The sequence below is a fragment of the Bacillus rossius genome, chromosome 13 (genome assembly GCF_032445375.1).
Source record: "Bacillus rossius redtenbacheri isolate Brsri chromosome 13, Brsri_v3, whole genome shotgun sequence".
NCBI lineage: Eukaryota > Metazoa > Arthropoda > Insecta > Phasmatodea > Bacillidae > Bacillus > Bacillus rossius.
Window position 1 is genome coordinate 42774812 of NC_086340.1, and position 19224 is coordinate 42794035.

Sequence of the window (19224 nt, forward strand, 5' to 3'; positions counted from 1 at the left end):
TGTAGAGACCGGAAAAAAATCGCGGATTCATTTCGCGGTAGGCTAGACTCCAAACTCGTTCACCTTCATTCTGAGTCTATGATTGGACCACCGTTTACCTGAAGGACTCTAAGCCAGTGAAAAACCCTTCAACAAAAGAAGTATCAAATCACAAGCATCCCGAGTAACACGTGTCACGAGTCATTATCCAATGAGCAGGTGCAATCTGTCCTAGTGCATAGAGGAACGTGGAGTCTATCCTGTAGGACATTGAAACCGCGAATTTTTCCAGTCTGTACAGATTTGTCATGCAACAGAGAATAATTAGCAGCGAAACACATAGATAAAGGTTTATCAACGAGCGCAAAAAAAAAGCTGAATTATGATAATAGGGAAGAAACGAGTAATTCGACTATTTGGACACTGTAAAACATAAAAAACAATAGAAATATGCGTTATTTTCTAATGCAAGGACGAACTCCACACACGCGTACTTATGTAAGTCGTCTACTGTCACTTCCAGGTAGCTGCTTCTGCAGTCTACCTTACATGTCAGGTCTTTTGTGACTACCAGGTGGCTTCTTTCGCAGTCTACCTTACATAAGTAAGGTCTACTGTGACTTCCAGGTGGCTGCTTCCACAGTATACCTTACATAAGTCAGGTCTACTGTGACTGCCAGGTGGCTGTTTCTGCAGTCTACCTTACATAAGTCAGGTCTACTGTGACTTCCAGGTGGCTGCTTCCACAGTATACCTTACATAACTTACATAAGTCAGGTATACTGTGACTGCAGGTGGCTACTTCCGCAGTCTACCTTAGATAATTCAGGTCTACTGTGACTGCCAGGTGGCTGTTTCTGCAGTCTACCTTACATAAGTCAGGTCTAATGTGACTGCTAGGTAGCTGCTTCTGCAGTCTACCCTATGTAAGTCAGGTCAACTGTGACTACCAGGTGGCTGCTTTCGCAGTCTACCTTACATAAGTCAGGTCTACTGTGTTAATTATTTTCCTAGATGTAATTATTAATCTTAAAATCACACTTGCCATTTTTCACTCATTAGTGGTTATATTTTGTAAGTTAAAAAAAAAAGTGGTTCGTATTTTTGTATGTTTATTATTGTTACCCAAAATAATTTATTACGCTTAATTAAATAAGGATATATTATTATTTTTTAAACTTAATTACATACTTAACCCTTTTTGACCCCTTAAGGTTAGAATACCTGGAAAAATAATTATGGTATTGGTAGTTTTCGTATGTTTATTATTGGAACCCAATATAATATCTTATTCTTTATTAAATTCGGAGATATAATTATAATTATTAAAAACACACTTCCCCCTTTTTCAACCGCTAGGGGTTGAATTTCACAAAATATAAAATTGGTGGTAGCCAGTTTTCGTATGTTTATCATTGATACCCAGTATCAATTAATACTCATATATAAATTTGGAGGTATAATTATTATTCTTAAAATCATAATTCCCCCCTTTTCACCCCTTAGGTGTTGAATTTCGCAAAATATAAAATTTTTGGTTGTTTGTATTAGTATGTTTATTATTGGTATCCATGATAATTTATTACGCTTAATTAAATTCGGAGATATTATGAATCATCTTTAAATTTTTTAAAAATCGTTTTTACCCCATAGGGGTTGATTTTCTCAAAATTTAAAATTTTTGTTTAGATGTTTTTATATGTTAATTATTGGTAAAGAATATATTTTCTTTAGCTTGATTACTTTCAGAGTCACAAGAATGAGCCAAAACATTGCAAGTGCAAGCTACCATCATTGATAAATTGCCTTCTTAAGTAATGACATGTATAAAGTAGAACATTATCGCACTTAACATAACATATAGCCGTTGTTAGAGTTGCATTAAATTGCTGTGAAACTTAGTGTATTTGTAGTAAGTAGCTTGGCTTCTGGGTTGTAGCCGCATCCTACTTGGCGAATAACTCACCGACTTTTCGGTCGACATTGCAGTCGCCATCAGCAGGTAGCAGGTAGGTGACTGCTCACTGAAGATGGCGACTGCAATGTCGACCGAAACGTCGGTGAGTTATTCGCCAAGTAGGACGCGGCTACAATCCAGAAGCCAAGCTACCTCATAAAATGGCCGCGAAAGCCTGCGAATCATTATTGGTGTAACTATTTGTGTAAGTGATGTAAAGCACGGAGAGTAGTATAATCTGTTGCCAGTCATGTAGACTACCGCCACTTCTACTGAAACAGCTGGTGATGACACCATCCTCAGCAGCTGGCATGCGCCAGTCGGTGAGCGCAAAGCTATGCTTCAAGCAGCGAGACCGCCATCTCTGTAAAGCATGGCCCCCACATTCTGCTACGGGCCCTGAACCCAGGATCAGACACGGGACCCCCTATTCCACAGTCGCGTGCTACATCATAACTGCGTGGTAATTTCTTATCTATACTCTCTTTACAATGTAAATTTAACCTGAAAATACAGGTATTATCTCAACTAGCTTTATAGTTGAAACTAAACATTATTTATAAAATTATTATTTTTTTCTTAGCAATGACCACAAGGAGCATGCGTTGGAGTGGCGTCGCCGCTGACGCACTCTCCTCCTCTACCGGTTCCCCCACCACCTACCTGACTATTCCCCTCGTGAGATCGGAATTTTCGTAACGCTCGAAAATCGTAGCCCCCTCAGCAAAGATGTTTCTCTTCAAAATTAAAAAAAAAAAATTTCGTAGGGCTGAGCCCGGGCCCTGGACCCACCCTTGTGGCGGCCATGCTGTAAAGTTGCACACACCCAGAATCGTCATTGCCCAATAACTTGTCTGTGGCTGCCGCCCGCGCAACACTGAGCGCGGGGGGCTTTGAACGCTGCGGCTAGTGGTCGGGCTTCTTCGGAAGCGGTCGGGCGTCATCGGTTGCGCGCCGATTCGCCGGGAAAGGAAGTCGGCCATTAATCCGCCGAACGTACGAGACTATTCTGTTCTCAGGGGCGTAGCCAGGGAGGGGGGGGGGGGGTTAGGGGTTCAACCCCCCCCCCCCCCCCCCCTTAGCACTAAATATTTGATTAAATTTCTTATTCATCACTCAAATTTCATATTAAAAATTAATAAAATTTTTACCATTACAATATTTAAATTTAAGTACCGAAAACTGCTAAAATAGCACTTTTACACCTTCAAATCCAAATTTTTCCGGGGGAGGACCCCCGAACCCCCCACTTTAATACGAGGGGGAGGGGGGGGGGCATGCTTCATAACACCCCCCATACTCAAATACTGGCTACGCCACTGGAGCCTGGTAAGGAGACCAGCGAGTATAAAAGGGCAGTGCTTCGAATCACTGGGACTTCACCGAGGCAGGCCGCCGCGCTGCCCGGACACCGCTCGCCGCACTACGCTGTAAACACCGTGGAGTCGCCGCCGCCTAGAGACCCCGACGGACTTCGTTTAGGTGAGACTATTTCATGACATAAACGTTAATAGAGACAAGTTAAAGAAGATAGTGTCGCTTCGCAAGCATAAAACTCTGAGAGCAGTTAGAAGCTGAATTCGAGTCTGTAATAAGAAGTCATAATTGGCGAGCGTAAGGCAACTTCCATGAGGGCGAGCGAGTGGGGCTTCAGGAAACATGAACAGAGCACTATACATGAACGCAAATACTGAAACCCGAGCGAGTTGTTAATCAGGTCTCTCTCCCCCCCCCCCCTGGCTAACTGGCCTTCCTCGCGAGGACTGGGGGGGGGGGGGGGGGGGAGGGGCGGGCTGGCTGGCAGGAGGGTCGCTTCACTGAGACAGGTCACGTGACCGGAAGGGGAAGGCCTGCTGCGGCGAGAAGGGGTGAATAGAAATTGCCTTAATTCTCCCCCGTCTGCTGGTGGCATAGCTTTGTGAAGAGGGCGAAGAGTGAGGAGGGAAATAAGGGGGTAGAACATCTGTGGGTTAAACGGAAAATGAAATTTCCAAACATTTCTGTATTACTTAGAATAATTAAAAAAAAAGTGTTCAAAAGTTGTCAAATACATACATACCTAAACGACATTATAGTGTATTTTAAGCTAACGCAAGTAATATAAAATTGGAAAGAAAATGAAAAATCACCACTTATTTACTCTACAAAACATACCCTACGTAACTTCAACTCACTTGGTGTAGTGGCTAGCGTGCCTGGCTGGAGGGCCAAGCGCCAAGGGACCCGGGTTCGAGTCCAGGCCGGGGAGGGGAGTCTTCAGACCTTCTCCCCGGGCTCAGAGCTGGGTGTTTGTGATGGGGAGGCCTTTTCACAGACGAGAGAGCCAAAATCCGAAGTTCCCTGAAGTTCATGCTTTTTTTTTTTTCCGTATCTTTAATGTAGCTATCATAACCTAATCAACCGTACACAATGTTTTAAAGTATTTATAATGTAGCTAACCTAACATAATTGACCATTAGTAGAGACCCGTGAATTTCCCGGATTCATTTCATGTTATGCTAAAATTCAAATAATTATACCTTAGTGCTGCTTCTATCATTGGTTCACTGTTAATCTGGAGGACAGAGGGCCAATTAGAGACCCTCACTCATAGAAATGTCGAATCACAGGCCACCCAGTCGAGAAGACTCACAAGTCAACAGCCAATGAACAGTTGGCATTTGCCCGAGTGTGTAGAGGATCCTGGAGGTCATCGAATCCGCGAAATTCACGGGTCTCTAACCATTAGTATCCTTTTATCAACACCGCCATATTTATTTACAATGAACAAAAAAAAAACCGAAGATGCACGATCGGGAGTTTGGCTCTCTCGTCTGTGACAAGAAGGCTTCCCGTTTGTGATGTGCCTTTCATCTTCTTCCCGCGGAAGGCAACCGCAAGACACCGCAGCATCATCCCACCTCGGCGTTCCATGTGCTGACGACACCCAGTCATTGGTTAAACTTCTCAGCATCATCATCGACCTACATAACCAAAGTTATTCTAGCGAAAAACTTCGGCTGCAGGCTAGTCACCGGACATAAAGTCGAAAAATTCAAATGACTTTTAGTCTAAAGTGCTTCCCTTGATTGGTATACACCTTTGAAGTTGAAGCTGAACACGAATTATTTGGCTACTGTTTAATTTAATATCATCTGCAAATATTATCGGTGACGTGGAATATTTTCATTTAAATAATTCGGGTTAGCATAATTATAACCCATACATAAAAGCGATTTAAATGAACCATGAGGTTTTTGAAGGTGGCTTATTAATATTTTTGTCAACAATGACGAAAAAGTTGCTTTTTTTAATTGCTCTAAGCCCTACCGATTTCGATAAATCCTAGTATCTGGGTCACTGATTGTGAAGTAAGGAATTCGTAATTGAAGGTAAGTACTAACTTAGAATAAAACATTTAATTAATAATAAAATTAAAACAACTCAAAACGATACCTTACGTCCAAAAACATTAATGCTGAACTAAACCACGAGAACCATCAATCATAACAAGAGAAGAAAGAAAAAAAAGGTCTTTGCTTGATTTGTGAGTAGGCCTAAATGCCTTTTACTAATAATAAACTTACCAATAACAAATACTCGTAAACTACTTTAAGTATGAAAATTCCCTTTTAGATAATGAGCTTAAAAATATGCCAGGAAGTGAAAAAAAAAAATAAAAAAAATATTTTAATTTTTTAGAAAAGAATTCATTGTGCAAGCATAACCGCCTAAAATAGCTGAAAAACTCTGAACTTCTTACAGTGAATGCAAACTTTCTACCAGAGTAAGGTTGTTTTTTCAAACATTATTCAACCAACAAAATTTATTTTCAAGATCTACCTAAAATGATATATAGATTTGAGATATTACCATCAAAACGTATAATCATGTTTTGGGCCCGTCCGCTAGATGGCTGCTTTCATAATATATTGCTAACATCGCATACATTGATTGTGAGAAGTAATGTATAGGCTATTATCACTGAAACAAACCAGTGAAAATTAATACACTCATGAAAATGTAGCTCAAAGTGAATGATTAAATTTAGTTGCCATTAAACACCAACAAATACAACACACGGATTGGCTGGGAACAAGCGAATATGACTAATTTAATCAAATTAGTCGCAACTGACGATTTAATGAGTAGTTTTTATTGAATGGTGCCCTTCACTACTTGTTCAGGCAGAGCACCATTCAAACCTGCGGACCGCTGCGTTGTGCATGCGCACCAGGGCACTGATCCCAGGCATCCCCGCAACTGTCTCCTGGCTGCCCAGTCCCAGTGGCGTTGGCTGTTCTTGCAAGAGGAGAGGGGCTCACGTGGCAAAGAAAACAGTTACACATTCAGGGACAGAAACCTCGTCGTAGCCAAGATATTTATTTTTTGAAACAAAACTTCTTTGCTTACGAAGCTATAATTTTAGAGCGTTACAAATATTCTGAACGCACGAGGGGAATAGTGAGGTAGGTGGTGGGGGAACCGGTAGAGCAGGAGAGTGCGTCAGCGGCGACGCCACTCCAACCCATGCGCTAGCGGTCAAATGGGAAGATGACCAAAAGGGGAAGGGGGGTAAGGATAGGTATGTAGTGTAGTATGCTATTTGGTAGTTAAAACACCAGAAAGAGGTGAACACCAGGGGAAATGTATAAATAACGCAGCAGTGAGGCTACGGAATTCTCAAAACGCTGCTCGAGTGTATCAACTCGTCAGTTTTTTAAAGCCATATTTTTTTATCATTTGAGATCATAGAAGCATCTTTTATATTCTCAATAATTATTACTTGTTAAAAAAAAAAAAATAATTTATCTCTATCTATACTTAATAAGCAAGAAGATTTACTTGTCGTAGGGTCATCCAACTCAATGCATTATATGTACTACCATCTGGAATATTGTTATTTTTAGTCAGTAATTTTATAATTAAAAAATTTATAACACAATATTTACATCTCAATCTCCCTTTGCCTGCTGACACAATTTTTTTTATTTTCTTACCATTACTATTGTTCAAGGGCTATTTCTGAAATTTCAATAGGATACCTTCCTAGCATTTTTGTAGTTCTGTCACTAACATTATCAACAGATATTCACCAAGTTTAATATAATTAGCAAAAAGAGTCACACAAGTGATAGTTACATAATTACTAACACTTGCATTACTAATTTAACCCATTAGTTAACATTTGTTGAAAATATTTTTGACAAAATATCAAATGCAAGTGAGGTACTTTGTTAAAATTTCACAAAGAGCCCTGAAATAATAGCAAAGACAATGAAAAGTTTTATATATATATATATATATATATATATATATATACACACACACACACACACACACACACACACACACATTGGCAAGAGACAGAATTTTAAGCCCCCAATCCGGTAAAATGTTTTTCACTGGCGTACACACCAGACCATTCCACACTGAGTTCCGGGTAACACTTCATGTGCTCTGGCTAGAATTTATAATCCCGTGGGTTCTTTGGCTTGCCGAAATGTGAGAAGATACGGAAGCCTTCAGCAGGTTGAATTCCCTTTCAATTTGAATCATCCTTGGTTAATAGGCATTGTTGCCTGTGCAAGAAACAACAACCCAGGTGTATAAGTTGTGTAATGTGCTTGCCTGCACTAGCTGCTGCTAGGTAACGGTCACTGTTTGGCTTGCTTGTGCAAATTCCCAGTAGACTGGTTAAGATTCAGTAACACTCCAATTTTTCGAGGGCCAGGTGTTCCCTCCTCCTAGTCGCAAACATACATTGGATAAAAAATATTTCCAGGGGAAAAAAATGGGAAAAATAATTAGTTTTTCAACCCCACCTCCACCACCCTCCAAGCTGGGATAGAAACTAAAAGGAAATGCAGGGTGGGCTATAACGTTTTATTTATATGTATTCAATTTTGAACAATAAATAATTTTTACTGCAGCCACTGTCAATTTTTACAACAAACTGGAAAATAACTACAGTACTACACAGCAAAGTTCATTTTAATGCTTATTATGAAACTGGGGTCCTATTCTTGACACTGTCGGAATAATTCCGCTAGGGGAATTCTATTCTGATTGACGCCACAAACTGTCTGAATTATTCTGCCATCACCTTTGCTGGCAGAAATGCAATTTCGCTAGACATTGCGTGATCAGTTAAGTTAGGTTAGCTACATTTAAAACCAGCAATAACTTATTCACCCCATTGTGTTATGTGATACGCATTCAGATAAAAATATGCGACATGATACTGTACATATTGCTGAGTCGTAGGTTATATTGATTGAAATTTAATTTAATTTCAGAAGAAATAAAACATTTAAATAAATTTGTATGGGATGGGTATAAGAATATGTACAATTAACTGCATTTTATAATTGTAACACTTGTGTCGTTCCAACCTAAAAATTTGTTTGTTAGTGAGAAATAGTTTGTAAATGATTTCTTCTGATACTTATAATGTGTACAAATAATTATGAAACTATTATGGCTCTAATATACATTTATTTTTCAGCCATAATTGCTCACTTAGTTAAATCAACTATTACTTGATTACTGGTAGGGCATAAAACATAATCAAAACATTAATGAATTTCTTGAATAAAGTAAATCATGTTTGAATATTACCAATGCTATTCTCTGTTCACTCTTGGCTGAGTTCTGAAATAAACAAACACCGCCGTATCACTGCGCCGCGTCAGCAAGTGATAGGCTGAATTCATCTGGCGCGCCAAGCACTAGTTGCAACACACACACTTCAGTACAGTCGGTGCTAATAAAATAACGGAGACGTAATATAACAGGAAGCACCGTAGCACTTTGTTCAGCGTAGGTGGTTCATTTGCAAAGAAAAAACTATGCACTTTACACCTAATAACCGTCTTCACAAAATCATCACAAGTTTTTATAACAGGATACTCAAGTTTCCTTTTCTTCCCGGAAGATGTTAATGTCCCAGTGTCCTGTAATTCTTTCCTCGCACGAAGCACACTGCTCTTCGAAACACGCCTAAATTCCGCAGTTAAACTCGCGATATCGTTCACACGACAATCCGGATATTTGTCTGAAAATGTTTTAAAAACATTCAACACAATAGTTTTTGTGCACTTTTCAAAGGCTTTCCCGTTCTGTGTTTCACAAAACTCGGTCCGACGTCAGCCATAACAAACCGTGCGCGCGCGAATCCGAAATGCAACTGTTGCGCCGGGCATCAACTGTACACTGTACAGTACCTTTTGTCTATGCCACCGTACACACGGCGTCTGCTAACATAATTGTAAGTACATACTTGCTGACACATTAAACTGTATTGGAAATTAATGATGAATCGCTATAATGCTATATATCAACAATTGTTATAAAAAAGACAGTGCAAAAATACTTACAAATGGTACGTAACCAAGGGACTATTTCTTGCGCACGAATAATGTGCGCGGCGGCCGGCAGCCAATGAAAATGTTTGTTTACAAGAGGCTTTGTTTATTCCAAAACTTAGGTAAGAGTGAACGGAGAATATAACCAATAATTAACAACATACACACATAATCATAAAAATATTTAATTGTAAAACTGCATAAATATTTATTAAACAAAAATAAATGCCAACATACAACATTGTTAATGAGCATGCAACACTTTAAATATTTTTTTTTACAATAATAATTTTTAAAATTATACTAAAGAAATGAATATTTAATTCCAGTGGAAGTTATATTTGGAAAAATTGAGCAATATATATACTAATGATGGAAACAAAAGTCCAAAAAAATCCTAACTTGTCCAAAAGAATACAAGATAAATACAGAAGCTTGGAAGATTCGTGAAGTGTTAAGGCACATTCACCATGAAAGTGCTGGAATATTTCTTTACTATTCGTCTTTGTCCTTGGCTCCATGTTTCAGGATACGAGTGAACTCCAAGTAGTCAAACATTCCACTCTTGATCGGTGCCTCGCGATACATCTCGTCCACCTGAAATAATTAAGGCATAATTGTAACAGCTAGCTACCTACACATTCTTACAACATTCTCTTAGTTGATGCATTATCTTAAAGATTTAAAATTACAGTATTATATACTTTCAATATATTACTACTTTATAAGGGGCGTGTGAATATTCGCAAACACAAAACAACGTTGGCAGTAATACCAACACCTACTGTATATTTTTTATGAACATTTGCTGTCATTTGTGAAAGTTAAAGTAAATATTCAAAAAATTTAATTGAAGTATAATTTTTTTTTTTTGTATTTTTATGGACTATCACAGTTAATCGAAAATTTTTGTCTGTAACCGCTGTTGAGGTTACAGTGAAATTAATTTCCTGTGTTCACTGTTCTTTTTGTTTGTTTGATATTTGGTATTTCGATAACTGAACGGAACAACTTCAATATTTCATGTAGCGTTCATAATGAAAATTTGTACATAGTTTGTTACCACGTAAAAAATGCTAATAACGGAACCAAAGCTTTTTAAGTAGTTTAATTGATTACATAATATAAATCTATGAAAACCTGCCAAGGTACATGGACCTAACCTCTGTTGTTTGTTAAAAATATAAAAAACAGAGATTTATAGTTTTAAAATGCAGTTTACCAAAGTTCATCATCATAAATAGATACTGCGCAAAGTGGCGGAGTGAAGATCTAAGAATTTTAAATGTGACAACCAAATACATCTATTAAATTAATAATAATAATAACAATAATAATAATTGGAATCTTTTACTTATTTACCAGCAACAAGCAAATGGCAGAATGTTAAACATGTGACTTACATTCTGAAAACTTCAACAGGTAGCTTATTTAAAATTATACTTTACAAAATTTTTTTAACAGGTTTTTATAATCAAATATTATATCTAAGGTTACTATTTATCATTTATTTCAATTCACAATTCACCTTAAGTACAACCAAACACAATAATTATACTACTACTGAGTTTGGTGTGAGGTGTAACTTGATACCAAAGACAACTGACAAAAATTGTTTTGTCAATATTATTAAATTTTGTCAATTTGTTTAACTAATTATTATAATTTTAGTATTAAAAAATTTATTAAAACAAATATAAGAAAAACTTTCAGACACTGTGGTGTCTAGTTTCTTTCAAATAAGTTTTAAGAACAAATGTTGCTGTAAAAATGAATTTTGCCTTGCTGCTCAAAACTATCAGTGAATACTGTTTATTCTGTTGTATTTTATATGGTAATACACCAAAGCAAAATACGACATCTATTAGACTTTGAAATTATTTGCATTCAATTCGAAAATATTTGACCCCCAAAATTCACCATTCGCACACCCCTATAATTAAAACACTACTAAAGATCTCTGTGAGTAGATATCACATAATATTTTAAAAACAAATGTCAAAATGTAATACCATTGACAATTTGTTATCGTTAACAAATAAACACTGGCAACCTAAAAAAACAATCCTTGGAACTCTATGTTTAATCAATATTTACTTATATGCATTAAATTCCTCAGAATAAAGTTCTGTAAAATATCTCCAAAACTCATAAGAGAAATTTGTCTATAAAACACAATTCTTAATTTACGCAAACCAATGGTCTAAAATGGGAACTGGCAAACCTTGTATATTAGGTATTTTATAAATTTCTTTTAAATACTTAGTTGGGATTTTCTAATGTAGAAAGTTAATGTATTATTTTACAGTAAGGAGTCAAAAGTATGTTTAAAAATACTACCAATAAACATATTATCAGGCCAAAATGTACATAAAGATCTCCGGGGAAGTTACAAAATGCTCAGAGTTCCGTAACACATAGTTCAAAGGAGTAACATAAACTCCGCGTTAATGCAAAATAATGTCTGTGAGAAAACCCAAGAATAAAAATCTCAATTGCTCAATAGAAAATCTGAGGAACAAAGAAAAATAAAAGAAAAAAAACATTGAATAGATGGCCTGTCAAATGTTTTCCCATTATAAGCTGAATAAAAATTCAATATTAGACATCCACCAAAGCATAAAATAAGTGGGTTCTGTGCAGATTTTACAAACTTTTCAAAGTGATTCGTAAGAGCACGAAATGACACACATCACATTGTTTTACAAATAGCTTCAACTTTACGTAAAATACATATTTAATTCTAAAATATCACAAAATTCTGAGGTGCTGCTGGTTAATGTAAATTCCGACCACCAATGGACACACAGAAGAAAATGAAATCAAAATGAAACCAATGACAAAATGCTTATCACAGAATGAAACACCACTAACCTCTTCATCCGTGAACCTGTCTCCCATGGAAGTAAGCAGTTCACGTAGCCTCTCCTCATTTATCACCCCTTTGTTCTCCTCGTCGAAACACCCGAACGCATTCTTGATGACTTCCTCAGGGTCCGTCCCTTGCAGTCTCTCCCCGAACAGCGTGAGGAACATCGTGAAGTTGATGGGCCCCGGGGCTTCGTTCATCATCCCCTCCAGGTAGTCGTCGCTTGGGTTCTTGCCTGAGGTCGTGACACAACACGGGTCAAATTAACATATCATCCCTAATATACACTTTGTATTAATTGTGGTGCTGTAAAAATACTTTCTATTAAAATATATATTAAAAAAAAGGTTCATATGTTGCAACAACCAACTCCAACATTTTAATGACTGCCTAGTTATAAATTAAGCTGCAGTCCAAATATGTGAAATAATCTAAATGGCAATAAAAATAAATAAATACGGCTATGGTGTGGGACAAAGGTATTGATTGATAAGAAGGATACTACTGTGTGGTTGTAGGTGGTGAACTAAAGGTCACAACATGTTGATAAACAGACAACCTGAATTCAGAGTTGATAAGATGAGCAACGTCATCCTTAATTTGCACATTAAAAATAACTACATACTTTGAATATACATACACTGTTTTTTCCAGAAAAGAAACAAATGAAACCTTGAATTTATGTATTCCTGTATTTTTGCAAATTGAGTACCTACTTAATTTTTTTAAACAAAATATAAATAAAAGTCATTTATTGCACATTCTGTACTGATATTACTTAGTACCATTTCTATTAGTTCTTTTTAAAACCATGCTATCTTTAAAATGGTCCAAACTGACCAATTACCTATGCTTACATCAAAATATAATTTAAAAGGCAGCTTTGATCTTTCACATTTTTAAAATAGTTTTCTGTTTCAGAGGGCAACTCTACTGCTGTCAGTTTTCTTTTAAGGCAACAATCAAGTTTATAGCTTACGGTTCTGGTGGGGAATTTTTTTTTTTGAAAACTTTAAACATGCAGAAAACAAGGAATCTCATTAACCAATTAAAATCTTTTTAGCCTGAATTATGGTGGTATAAAAAATTTGAACGCTTAATGCAAAACAAACATATGTGAATACCATTACATATGCAACTCTGATTTGTTATAGTTTTTTTATTTTAATTTTGTCTTTATTATAAAATAGACACAAAATTAAAAATGGCTTAGGTATTAAAAATTATCTAAGTGGATTCTAAATGTTACAGAATAGATAATAATAAAAAATTAAAAAAACTGGACACTTGCAAAATATTTGTGTGTACCTTGAAAATAGTACAGAACAAAATAGCCAAAAAGAAGTAAATCATACTTAAAATATGGCTTTTCATTTTTGAAGCTGAATAAATCAACCTATTTTGATTCAATTGTTATACATAATTGCTCGGATATTCTTATTTACTGCCATGAGCTACTCCATTATGTTACATTTAAAGGCAATTACAAACAGCTAACTCAAATGAGAGAATAAAATCACGGTAGAGAAACACATGTCCCCATTATAACATTATAGAGCCCCGTGGTGTAACCCACGTTAATTTCGGATTATATTAGACGTACATATTCCCCTATAACTAGAGACCGGAAAAATTCACGGATTCATTAGGCGATAGGCTAGAATTCAAATACATATACCTCTTAGATGATTTTGCTATTGGCTTACTGTTCATCTGGACGCATCTCAACCAATTATAAACCCTCAACCAAAGAAGGATCGAATCACAGACAAACCAACTGAGACGACTTACAAGTCAGCAGCCAATGAACTTGCGTTATTTGCACGAGTGTACAGGGGAATGTACAGTCTATCCTGAAGGCCATCGAAACCGCGAATATTTCCGGTCTCTACCTATAACCTTCCACAGAAAACTGTGTATTTAAAAATGTAATGTTCATTTTTATTTCAAATTAACTATTGGTTAGGAACTTCTCTGTAAGCAATGTTAGCAATGTTTTATGGTCCGGTAGCAAAATATGTTGGTTTTTCTGGAGTTCCACCTTGATATACCAACATTACAGTCACCCATAGCAAAAACATATTTTGTTGTAAATCAATGCCAACCAAAGAGAATGTTTGTCTCTGAGACTTATTCAACTGACTTATTAATAGTCAGTGCAAATGAAGTTTTTACGAGTAACTGAAACAGTTTGAAACATATCGGCAAGTCCGTGGGGATCATTGCAATCCTCGGGACGTGCGCTAATTGGCCGGCTGCTGGGCCGGTGGGGATGGTCGTCACAGTTACGTTGTCGTTTAAGTCTTTTATTAGTAGCCTTGTGCCATTGCACATATTAGGTGGGCTTAAATTTTTTAAGAGCATGATAGGCGTTCAGATTTTTAATAATAATAGTTCATTATGTGTAAATTTAGTCTTCAAATGGAAATCCATAAGCGAGTTGATTTTAAGCATGCTTTAATGACGTCTTCACGGTGTGAGAGTTGCAATTTTCTTTGATGCATGCTGTCATTATACAGTTACCAGTCACTATAACTTGACACAACACAACATGGTTTCATGGACATTTTTGTAAAGATATTAAAGTTCAATATTTTTGCTATAAATTTTATTTCTTTAAATTACTATATCGCTTATTTCTTTATTTCAAAATGTTCAGGCAGAGCACAGCGATAAATCAACCAGAAGCATAGTTATTTTTTTGACTTCAATTTTAGTTATTTTGATTTCTTACTAAAAAAAAACCTTTATCAGAAAAAAAAATAGCCTATAGCACTCAGGGATAATGTAGGTTTCTATTAGCGAAAGAATTGTCAGAATTGGATCAGCAGTTTCAGAGATTACCCCCCTTCAAACAAAACTTTACCTCTTTATAATATTAGTATAGATTACTAGATGGTTTCAAAAATTGACTGCCATCTCATCTATACAATTATTTAAAAAAAATCCTCACTGTTCATAAAGTATATTTTTATATTAAAAATAAATATTGCATTTTAATATTCAGCCCTAGGTCATAAATACCAAGAGACGCCAACATGTCGTGGAGATCTTCCTTGTCCACAAAACCGTCCCTGTTCTGGTCGATCATGTTGAATGCTTCCTTGAACTCCTGTATCTGGGCCTGGTCGAACATGGCGAACACGTTCGAAGTCGCTCGCTGCGCACGCTTCTTGGTGGTCGCACGGCGGCCGGTGGTCTTGCGGGACGCCATTTCTCAAACTAAAAAAAATATCAACCATGCATTACTACACACACACACACACACTTTTGGGGCATCAGTGCCCTAGCTTCCGTAGTAGAATACATAACACACAAACACAATTCACCTGCGTAATCATACCTAAGTCACGTCCAAAAGAAACTAGGCGACTATTCAGATTAACATAATTTATAGCTGAAAGACACTCAAGTTTCTGTATTGTACATGTGAATAACATCTCTATGCGATCTTTGAAAATCACCAGAACAAGATCCTTTGGAGTTCTGGCTCTATAGCTATGTAAAATGAAAGTAATGTTCAGCTAAAACTTTTTTCACAGGAATATATGCAAAACATGGTGGGTGTCTGCAGATAACTACCTAGTTTTGACAACTTTTTCTATATCAAAGGGCCTTTACTTGTATGTAATATGCACTTTAGGTCACTTGCTCTGGGGGAAAGCCACAAGTGCGTGACTGCAATGACCAAAGCTATATGTTAAGATTGATGATTGTGTTGACTGTGGCGGCGAGCGATACTGTTACCATGATACCACTCAGCCCAAGTAAAACTATGGCAAAGAAAACATAGCACGAACGAGATGCACGGTAGTGCAGCAAATAAGTGACTTACTGACATCTAGAACAATTTGCAACACATGTTTTCATTTATCCCTACCCCGCCTACCAGGGCACACATGTGGTGCGAGGAGCTTCAGAAAAAACGACATTTGAAAACTGCTTAAGATATCACAGAATACGCAAGGGCTGAAGAGTAGTTCTGTTTCAGGATTTAATTTTTTGGCATGAAACAACTGGTAGGTACAGTTCAACAAAAGCTCTCAAAGGTACTTTCATTACAACTATATCTTCATTTTTCCACCATACAATGTTACGGATACCATTCAAATCTGTAAGTTGCACTAAGCACGATGAGAAGACTGCGATACAGTGCTAGAAGCACCAGCAAGCCTCACCAACACAAACACCCCCCTGTCTAGGCGGGCTCCATCCATGTTGGTTGTTTAATTTTCTGACCATTAGTCTTGCCAGGTCTTTACCTGCAAATTTATTCCTATATTCTCTTGCATTTTATGTTCTGTCACATTTTCTCAACACATACTTAACAAATATTACCTAACTAGCTGATTCCCAGCATGCATTGCTATGCCTCTTTCAAAATTTTTTAATTTATTTGAATTAGGTACAGAGAGCATATCTCTCCGTATCCCTCTATATCTGTATCTCTCTATGTATCTGTGTTTCTATCTATATCTCAATCATCTCCCTATCTATATCCCTCACACTCTATATCTCTCTTTACACATTACTATACATCTCCCTCTCTATATCCGTATCTCACTGTGTCTATATATTCCTATATAAATCTTAATCTTTAAAAAACAGAAGAAAAACCCACATACATTCATGTGTCTCTGTGTGTGTGCATATATATAATTTTACCTGTCATAGGTGTGACATAAGTACATATAAAAAATCACGTATTTGAATACAACGTTGAGTCAAAATTTCAAAGCAGTCAGTGAAGAACTTTAGGAGATTTTAAGATTTTGAACGAACATTTACATTTTTATTTATCTAGACAGCAGTAAAAAGTCACGGACATGTTCATAATTATGATCACTTGCATGACCTTTCACAGCTCCAAAAAACATTCTGAAATTATCTGGTGAGAAAACCCAGAATAAAAATAAATTAAAAGGAAAATCCCTTAGTTAATAGTACTGACAAGAAAAGTAGGCCTACATAACCAACCCATCATCAAAAACAACAACCAACACCTCACGCTGCCATTACAAAATGATGTACCACTCTTTGCATATCAAAACCATAAGGCAAGTTCCCATTTGTGAATTAAATTAAATGTTATTTTAGTGTATTTTCCATAGGTTTTCTTGATATCTTTCTGTATGATCATCATAAAGTTAAATAAACTTAACTGAACTGCCATCTCAGTACTGAAGATGGGTATAAACTCGACTGTGATCAAAGGCGTACGCACACACACAAGGGAAAGAATATGAAAGCAAACAGCAAGTAAAAAGGTTCTTCTATACCCCCCCCCCCCCCCCCCCCCCAATTAAATTTTGCATACACATCGCCTGTCATGTAGTGATTGTTGGGTATTGTGGTTCCTGCTTAAAAATACACATGCAACCTGGGCTTTGTATGGGGAATTTTATTATCATCTTCAAAGAGACTCAGTTGGTTAGCTCCACTTGTTTAGACCCCTTTATAATGTCCTAACAGAATAAAAATATACTTTGTTTTAGATTCAGTGTAGTGTTGTTTTGAATTAATATTTTATTTTGCTACTGTCTATAATGCACTATTTATAATTTTTTATCAGCTTGGAGACAAAAAATAAAAAAAAAAATAAAATAAATAACTGAACTCCCATGTAAACGCTGGGCTAACTCCAAACAGCATGTGCACATCTCAAATGCTGTGAAGTTGAATGTATACAACCAGAAAAAAAGTAGCTACATTGGAAAACAGCAAACACACTTAAAAACAAAAATCTCCCCTGTGGCACACAAAAAGTTGCCAGCCATAACTTTTTCTCTGTGTTGTGTCGATTTGTTTGCCGGCAAACAAGCCTAACTTACACTTCATTAGCGGCACTGATTGTTTTGATACCTTTGTGGATTTCAAAGTGCGAAATAAAATTTATTTGAATTTGGTGTTTATTTAACATGCTGTTCTTCATGCTATCCAGAATGCCGTCCAGGCCTGACTGAACAGTTTAGGTATTGTACAACAGGGCTGATACGTGTTTTTTTTATCTTGTTTACTCATACAAAGTAACATAGGCCTACGATGAAATATTTTAAGGAAAAGGAAATTTAATAAATTATAAAAACTGTTGTCCTTCCGTGATCAAAAATTGTACGATTTTTTAGTTTGAGTATGTGTATTAAACCAATGGTTTTGCTAAGCTTTTAATGCAATTTGTCTACAATAAGTTTAAAGCCTGATATACCAATTTTTATTATTTTTCCTGATATAATAATAAATATTAAAATATGCAACTAAGTCCAACTTTATTGTGGCCTGACCACAATCTAAAATAGTGAATGATGGTTGGTTAGGTTAGGTTAGATACATTTAAAATTCTGTAAAATAGTATTAACGACAGGTTTAGATTTTAAGGTCCCTGTCATTATACAGACAAGCAGTTTTCAAGCACTGTAGGGATTCATGCATGGTGGTGCCCGCGTTTCTAGAGTTACTACACAGGCGAACATTAAAATTGTTAGTTACATGTACTTGAAATATTAGAATGGATCTCCACAGAATTACACATAAAACAAGGAACTGAATAAAACTCATTTCCAGGGGTTTAATTTTTTTTGTAGCACCGCTATAGTTAACAATTACCTTCAAAAACATTTTTTTTAATCATCCCGACTATCAACATTTACCACCGAGGCTTTATTGCCTAAATGCATTCAGTACACTTGTCCAATGTAATCACGAGATTGTAAAAGGGAGTGTATGAGTTGAGGGCATGGCCTTGGTTAAGACCTAGGCGTAGTTAAATGTGTCTGAAAATATGAAAAAAAAAAAAAAACGGTAAATCTTACAGCAAATAGGAACATTGTTATACAAACAATTAACTGGGCGTAAAAAAAACATTATGAGGGGCCACACAGCCTATACGTCAAATTTTTAACACACATGATTGACGAAGTCTTCACTTACCGGGGAGTTTGTGGTTATGCTTCAGAATTTAACAAATATTGAGGTGCGCAGCTCCGACGCTTGTTTTACACAACGAAAACTCAGGAATTTATCGTTACTGACAAAGACGTGGTGAGTCACGCACAGAATCCCAATTTACGAACACT

General features: G+C 36.5%; 1 protein-coding gene across 1 annotated transcript; it reads right to left on the reverse strand.

The window, feature by feature from the left end:
- Positions 1–9451: 9451 nt before the first annotated feature.
- Positions 9452–19217, reverse strand: LOC134538495 (myosin regulatory light chain sqh). The gene is made up of 4 exons (XM_063379865.1): positions 19079–19217; positions 15176–15373; positions 12157–12386; positions 9452–9879 (listed from the first exon to the last, which is right to left on the reverse strand). Exons 2-4 carry the CDS (start codon positions 15363–15365, stop codon positions 9778–9780), a joined length of 522 nt encoding a protein of 173 aa, XP_063235935.1. The 5' UTR covers positions 15366–15373; positions 19079–19217; the 3' UTR covers positions 9452–9777.
- Between the last annotated feature and the right edge of the window lie 7 nt (positions 19218–19224).